Source organism: Danio aesculapii, chromosome 7 (genome assembly GCF_903798145.1).
Source record: "Danio aesculapii chromosome 7, fDanAes4.1, whole genome shotgun sequence".
NCBI classification, from domain to species: domain Eukaryota; kingdom Metazoa; phylum Chordata; class Actinopteri; order Cypriniformes; family Danionidae; genus Danio; species Danio aesculapii.
This window is the reverse complement of record NC_079441.1, coordinates 73,924,351-73,931,608: the sequence shown is the minus strand read 5'-3', so window position 1 is coordinate 73,931,608 and position 7,258 is coordinate 73,924,351. Positions and strand designations below refer to the sequence as shown.

Sequence of the window (7,258 nt, the reverse complement as noted above, 5' to 3'; positions counted from 1 at the left end):
CCCACAGCAGATTAATGCCTCTGTCGGCTGCAGCGACACCGCGCTAGACTCACACACACACACACACACACACACAAGTGTAGGTTAGACTTCCCAGTGATCCCTCTGCAGCTTTCTGTAGCTTTTGTGGTAATTTTATACCTGCGTGTTTAGTAAAACAGACCGACGCGTAACTGTAGCTCCGCACAGACGAAGCCTACGCACCACAGAAGAGCTAAAATTAGCCGCGTTATGTAGCTCGCAGCCTGTGAAGGTCACCAGAGGATTTAGAGTCGAATGTTTGCAGAAAGATATGAAAATTTGTGCTAATGCCCAAGGGACGATTACTGGAAATGTTTTAAATGGACGGTTCTGGGCATGACGGATCATCTGTGGTTTATTTCAGTCGGATGAATCACGAAAAGATGCCAAGAACACATCCAGGTCGTGTTTCCAACCCCAAAAAAAAACAAAGCCATCGTGGTTCCGCCTGAAGAGAATGAACTCTTTTCATCATGACATTATTTTTCACGAGGCCCTCTTGTACTGAGATCATTTTCATTTACTGAGCTGGTAAATTATGAATTAAACCTTGAGAAGTATGAATTCAGAATAGCAGACCTTGGCACTCGCTTGGCATAAATTAAGGACATCTTCAAATCTTTGCTGAATCGCAGCGCTCTCTGAAAGAGCATTATAATGATTTCCCAGACAATGAGGAGCGTTTGAGGCTCTTTATGAGCTGCGGGAAATCCTCCATTACAGCCCGAGCCTCCCTGTGAGTGTCATAATCACGCTTTAGTCACTATTTAGACAGGGATATTATTCTGTTGTCTATCACACGCTCGTTCAGATCCTTCACTGTTTTCTGGAAACAAGAGAAAACGTCTCTACAACTGTCAACATGCGAGCGGGAGCTGAACGCTGATGCTCTCTGATGTAAATCTGCAGTAAATCATTGCATTTCTAACCAAATCTGACACCAATTGTCCAAAAGCAGGGTGGAAAGCCGAGCCTGATGGATTTTTGCGTCTGTGTGATTTTGTGTACTTGATCGGAGGTGTTTGCAGCTCATAGAAAGCGAATCCCGGGAGATGTTTGGTCAGTTCAGTGGTAATCAGTGTGTTTGAGTGTGTGTTGGTAATGTTCCCTAGGGGCTTTTTGAGCTCTTGTTTGCTTTAGATTGCTTGTGTTTGCCGTAGGTTCACACACACACATGCAAGCAAACACACACACAGGAGGTGCTTAACCTTCACATTTTAACTTCACAAATACATACTGGCTATAGCAGGTTGAATATGTGTGTGTTATTTTTGTGTAAATGTGTGTATTAGGGTCTGAAATAGATCATTATTTTGTCTGGGTGAGTGAGTGGTGAGTGTTTAAATGAGCCCTCAGCAGCTACTTGACTTCATACATGTGCATGTTTAAGTTTACTGTTGGTGTTTGAGGGATTAAGGCTATGTCAAGGTACCAATTTCTATCATTTTTTTATTAAATTACTTATAATAGTAGAAATAATGCAGTTTTAAATGCATCACATTTTAACAAAGATTTAATATAATGTGTCTATAGAATTGTTTATGTAAGAATAATTGATTAATTCAAAGGAAACACAAGTTTATATAGTTTGTTTAGTTTGTCTGCTGTATAGTTTGTCTGCTGTATAGTTTGTCTGCTGTATAGTTTGTCTGCTGTATAGTTTGTCTGCTGTATAGTTTGACTGCAACACACACTGATATTACAGAATGGCTCTTTCTGCATTCTCTTCAACATTGGTGTGATGTGTGAGAGAACCCAAGAGGAGCTCTCAGGAGCGAAAACCTCACTCTGTTTCAATTTTCCAAAGTCCTACCCATAAAAAACTCACTTGACAGGCGTTCAACCCAATAACTCAGGAAGGTTTTGTTTTTAAATGCTGCTACACGCTGCACAAGGACAGTATATAAAATTGTAAAAAATAAAATAAATAAAAAAAAAACAGTATTTTAATTGTGATGCCAAAAAAAATTGTACATCTTGATCAGCAGTGCCCAAACTTGGTCCTGAAGTTGGAGTTTTGCTCCAACTTGCTTCAACACAACTGCCTGGAAGTGTCTAGTATGAGTAGTAAGTGCTTGATTATCTGGTTCAGATAGGTCTAATTGGGGTTGGGGCTAAACCTTGCACCCCTGATGTACATCAACCAATCTAGTCCTGGGGTGTCTCTGAGCTAAAGTCATCTGGTGGGTTCGAAGACCTGGATCAGTTGCCTGTGGTGTGTTTCATTTGGACTGAGGCTAAACTATGACAGCGGTCCTCTGGGAGCGGGTTTCTTTGGGGCAGTTGTGGCCTAATGGTCAATGAGTTGGACTTGTGACTGAAAGGTTGCAGGTTTGATTCCCGGTAACTACAATTACAATTATTGTTACAACAATAACAATAAAATCTGGGTTTACCATTGTAAATGTTCAGGTTTAAATGATTTTCCAGTCCTGCTTCTGGAGTGTCTCTGACCTGCAGATTTGGATCTTGTGGATCTAAAGATCTTGATCAGTTGTCTGTAGTGTGTTTAATTTGCACTGGAGCTAAACTTCAGGTCAGAGGTCCTCCAGGAGCAGGTTTGATTTCTGTGGGTTTTTGGGGCAGTTGTGGCCTAATATTCAATGAATTGAACTTGGAACCCAAAGGTCGCAAGTTTGATTCCCAGACCTGGAAGGAATTGAAGGTGAGGGTAGTGGATGAACCGCACTCTCTCCGTCTTCAACACACAAGGACTGTATATAAAGCTGTAAAAAACAACAGTATTTTAATTGGGCCGGCAAAAAATTCATGATGAGGGGTGCCAAAACTTGGTCCGGGAGGGCTGGTATCTTGCTGAGTTTACCTCCAACTTGCTTCAACACACCTGCCTGGAGGTTTCTTGTATGACTAGTAAGAGCTTGATTAGCTGCTTCAAGTGTGTCTAATTGGAGTTGGAGCTAAACTCTGCAGGACACCGGACCTCCAGAACCGAGTTTGGGTACCCCTGCTCTACAGTATACACTCTACAGTTCTATAATCTACACAGGGGTCTGCAGTGTTACTTGTAGTTCAAAACGGTGATTAAATTGTTCATTTTGTCATGGACCGGGTGGTTGTTGGGGAGGCACTGAACCCCTAATTGTTCCCCGGGCTCACAGTGTGTGTGTGTGTGTGTGTGCTCTCATTTCTCACTCAAAATGTATGTGTTTGCACTTGGACGGGTTAAGAACAGAGGACCAATTTCGAGTATGGGTAAAACCCAAGTTGACAAGGCTCATGATCTCTGATGAAGAGTTAGTGTAACGGTGGCACTGTGGCTGTGTTTCAGAGGATCAGCTGCCCGCAGGTTTCCCCACCATAGACATGGGCCCTCAGCTGAAGGTGGTGGAGCGCACCCGTACAGCCACCATGCTCTGTGCTGCTAGCGGGAACCCAGACCCTGACATCTCCTGGTTCAAAGACTTCCTCCCAGTCAACACCAGTAACAACGGCCGCATCAAGCAGCTCCGATCAGGTAACGCACCTCTGAACGCTTGGCTCTGTAACGCCAGACCAGAGACGCTTTCTTTACTGTTGATGCGTTTTTGTTCTTTCAATTGGAGGGGTGGGGTGTGGGGTGGGTGGGGAGATCTGTAGGAAACGGCTTCGTCCTCTTTTTTTCTGTGTGATGTGTCTTGTGTTCCTGTCTGTTTAATTTATTACCCATGATTCACTGCTATGACTGCATTTTTTGGCCAGCTTAAATTGGGCTTTGTTTTCTCCTTCCATTTTAACACTTAGCCGCTAAAAGCAGCCGAACCATGCATAATAAATAACTCTCGTTCTCCATGTCCTTATTTTTCTTCCTCAAAAAGCGCAATTAGTATGATCTGGCTTCATTCAGGGCTCTCAAAAGAATCATCAAAGTTGTTTTGTTTGTTGCTTTCATGTCATGACGCACACGTACCAGCAGCAGCAGAAGCAGCCTCCAAAACCTAATGCCCACAAATCGAGGAGCTGTCCGTACCTGTGTGTGTGAGTGTGTGTGTGTGTGTGTGTGTGTGTAGGAGACCCTTGTTGTGTGTCTGCGCATCCAATTGACCAAAGGGCTGAACATGTTGGTGATTCTTGAGTCGGGAGCCGCAATAAACGCTGCTTCCCTCCGCCTGCGGTCTCCGGCGTAACGCTTCCCACATCCCCTGTTTGAGTTCGCCATTGTAACCCAACCGTGCCGCTTGAGTCGCTGAGAGCAGTTTTCCAGCACTCGATGGCACGATCTGTCTTCCCGGAGCTCTCGGCTCTGCCCCTGTCCTGTTTTCTTCTTCCGTTGTCTGATTTCTCTCTTGATTTTTCCAAGCCGTGTTTTGATAAGCCTGTGCAATAGAGTGTCAGATTTAAGTGTGTCAACCAGAGCAAACGTAAGGAATATAATCATATTTTCTATGCTGTCTTTCTTCTCTCTGTTTTGTAAATCTCCAGAGTCCTTTGGTAAGTTTGTAGATCTGAGCACACATGCCTCCCACTAATGTTCCATGTTTCTCAAACTACTGTTAAAATGCATGGCATGCATTTTACTAACGGTGTCAATAAGCCAGTAGAGCACACACACACACACACACACACACACTAGCTGACTAGCAGTAAATAAAGCACACGATCACTTGAAGACACGGTCAGGGCCACGATTCGTCACTGACACTGACACTATCACTCCATCTGTGTCTGAAACCACAGCTCAAAGACTGTCCACTGTTTCACTCCAAGACCAAACCCCCCAGTCAAACCTCAATCCTCCCCCCAGTAGATCAGGGCCACTGCAGGTCTCAGTCGGCCCCTGTGCTTCACCAATGTTGCTCTCTGACCTCTAGAGTGACCAATGATCAATCCTGTGCTTTTCTCCACTAGAGCCAATGGCTGTCTTTTCTCAGTTTCTCTTTCCTGTTGTAGCCTAATTCAGTCTGTAAGAAAGCAAAGCAAATCTAATTTGATTCTTCTTCCAAAGCGGCCAGACTCTCTTCTCGTACTAACGACTCTTCTTTCTTAATCTTATTTGCATTCATATAATCCACCCAGGTGGTACGCCAATAAGAGGTAAGAGTGCTCAACTCAAGTTCACAGAATGAACAACTGACTTCATTCTTCCTGTCCCACATGTGTCTGCATCCATCAAACACCCCTCCCCCCCTCCATCTCGTTCTGTTCCCGCCATCCATCTCCCGCCATTTTTGCGTAAGCGCTTCTTCTTCTTCCTTTCGTTTGGTTTTTCTTTCAGTTCGAGAAAGCCTCTTGTATTTTTCCCCCACACTCTTCAGAGTCGATATGCTTACTGCAGCCCAAAGAAGCATATCCTATACGTGTTTTTGTTTTTCTCCTCCTCTTCTATTTCATTATTATGATTTTTTCTTTGGTTTTGGTTTTTATCTTTTGGCCATAGCAGATCATGTGTCCCTTTTTTCGTCCAACTAAAACAGCCAAACATTTTTCCCCCCTTAGCTGTTCTTGTTCAGCCGCACATGAGCCCAGATGCCGGAGACACGCCGGAGACCTCTCTGCCACGATTTTTCCCCATTAAAAAGCATCTTTCTGTCTTTTTTTGAATCGCTCTTCAATCGTCCTTCATTTGCTTTCCTCTACCTGTACCCTTCTCAAAACAAGCTAAAAAAGCCCAAACAACTACTTTTTTGATAAAGTTTCTGCGGTGCTTTTTTTCCTTCTTCCACCTATTTTTCCTTCTTGCTTTTCTTGGGTTGAAGGCTGTTTTCCTTTTTGACGTTTTTATTTTTGTTCCATTCTTCAGGGTTGGGGAAAAGCTAACAGTGGGTCTGGCAGACGATACTGAGGCGGCCATTTTGTGTCATTTTTTTTTGTTTTTTGTTTTTTGTCAAGCTGCTCAGGAGCCGGCGTCCGCCGCGGTTTAGTGCACTCCAAGAAACGTTTTTCCCTGGGTCATGTGACACCACACTGCTGATCCCATTGGTGGATTTTTATGGGTGTCATTTTAGCTTTGCGTAAGCTATGGCAGTGATTGGTTGCTTTCTTGTCGGCGCTTTTGACTTTTCTAATACACTTGCATTTTGTTTTTCAGCTAAGGGTTGTCAAAAGGTTGTAAGTTGTGCCGACACACATTTCTTGTTCTTTGGAAAGATTTGCATGTGCTAGAGGTTTATGTACTGGTAACGATAATTCTCCCAACAGATTTTTTCTTCTTCAATTTTTACGAATCAAGCAGCACTTGATTTTTGTTTTTTACCTGGAAATGCTGCCGTTTTTTGTCCATTGGCCATTTTATTGATCGATTCGAATTGAATTTGACCCCAAATTTATTCTTTTTTTTAACTGTCCTCCCCCTTTATGCTGCTTTCGTATACTGTAAACCTTTTTTTATTTGAGTCATATGCTGCTGTATCGCAGTTTCCACTCATTCCCATGATGAACAGTCCTGTGAGATGTGTAATAATATTGCAGGGCTACCTCCCTTCACCTTTTGTAGACCTTTCAATTGATAATCGATCAGTCTCATCATTATTGATTATTATCCCAGCTGTTTTTTCTAAACAGTAACGATTTTGAAACCACCCGTACGATTAAGTGCCTTTAGAAACCCTGCAACATGTATCTTGTACTCTATGTTTTCCTCTCCATTGATGTGGTTGTAAAATGTCCGAGATAATTAACGCTGCAAAGTTTGTTTTCTTTCTGTGTGCCTCCTCAAATGTCTACTGCAGCGTTCGCCGCGCTCTTCTCTAGGCCCGTTTCCAGGATAGTTTCGATTCCAGTTCTTCCAAATTACCCATTTCCTGACAAAATCATAATATGCATCGCGAATGCACCGTGAAATCCATCTTTAGTGCCGAAATTGCTTTCCCATCATGCATCGGGCCTAGAGAATGAAATGCTGCATTAGATATTTTAAGGGGGAAACATTTCTACCCCCAGCTTCCCAGGAGCTTAGCTTGCATAAAGTGGTAAAGTCTATAGGAAGCTCTGCTGAGAAGAGGGTTAAACGTCAGCATAGCCCAGCCGTTCTGTTGCGTCCACCCTTATGGAGACCCAAACAGAACAAATAATGCAATTCATACAGAGAAATAGGCCTAGCGAGTGTGACTGAGTGAAGGTTGTTTAATGGCTTCTATTATTATTGTAATTACCTTCTTTTCTGCTGCGTGTTTTCTCCCACTGTGCAGGAGCGCTGCAAATCGAACAAAGCGAGGAATCGGACCAAGGGAAGTACGAATGTGTCGCGACCAACAACGACGGCACACGTTATTCCGCTCCTGCCAACCTGTATGTCAGAGGT

The 7,258-nt window shown here is 43.4% G+C and overlaps 1 protein-coding gene across 29 annotated transcripts in view; it reads left to right on the top strand.

Annotated features, from left to right (window-relative positions):
* Positions 1 to 7,258, top strand: part of LOC130232565 (receptor-type tyrosine-protein phosphatase delta-like) — a 389,872-nt gene that overhangs the window by 301,325 nt on the left and 81,289 nt on the right. For 16 of the 29 annotated variants that reach the window (XM_056462519.1, XM_056462532.1, XM_056462521.1 and 13 more), the window contains 4 exons: positions 3,311 to 3,496; positions 4,441 to 4,449; positions 5,035 to 5,052; positions 7,146 to 7,256. In XM_056462519.1, coding sequence (XP_056318494.1) covers positions 3,311 to 3,496; positions 4,441 to 4,449; positions 5,035 to 5,052; positions 7,146 to 7,256 — 324 coding nt within the window. The remainder of the gene's footprint in view (positions 1 to 3,310; positions 3,497 to 4,440; positions 4,450 to 5,034; positions 5,053 to 7,145; positions 7,257 to 7,258) is intronic. The other 13 variants (XM_056462527.1, XM_056462526.1, XM_056462548.1 and 10 more) reach the window with 2 other exon arrangements.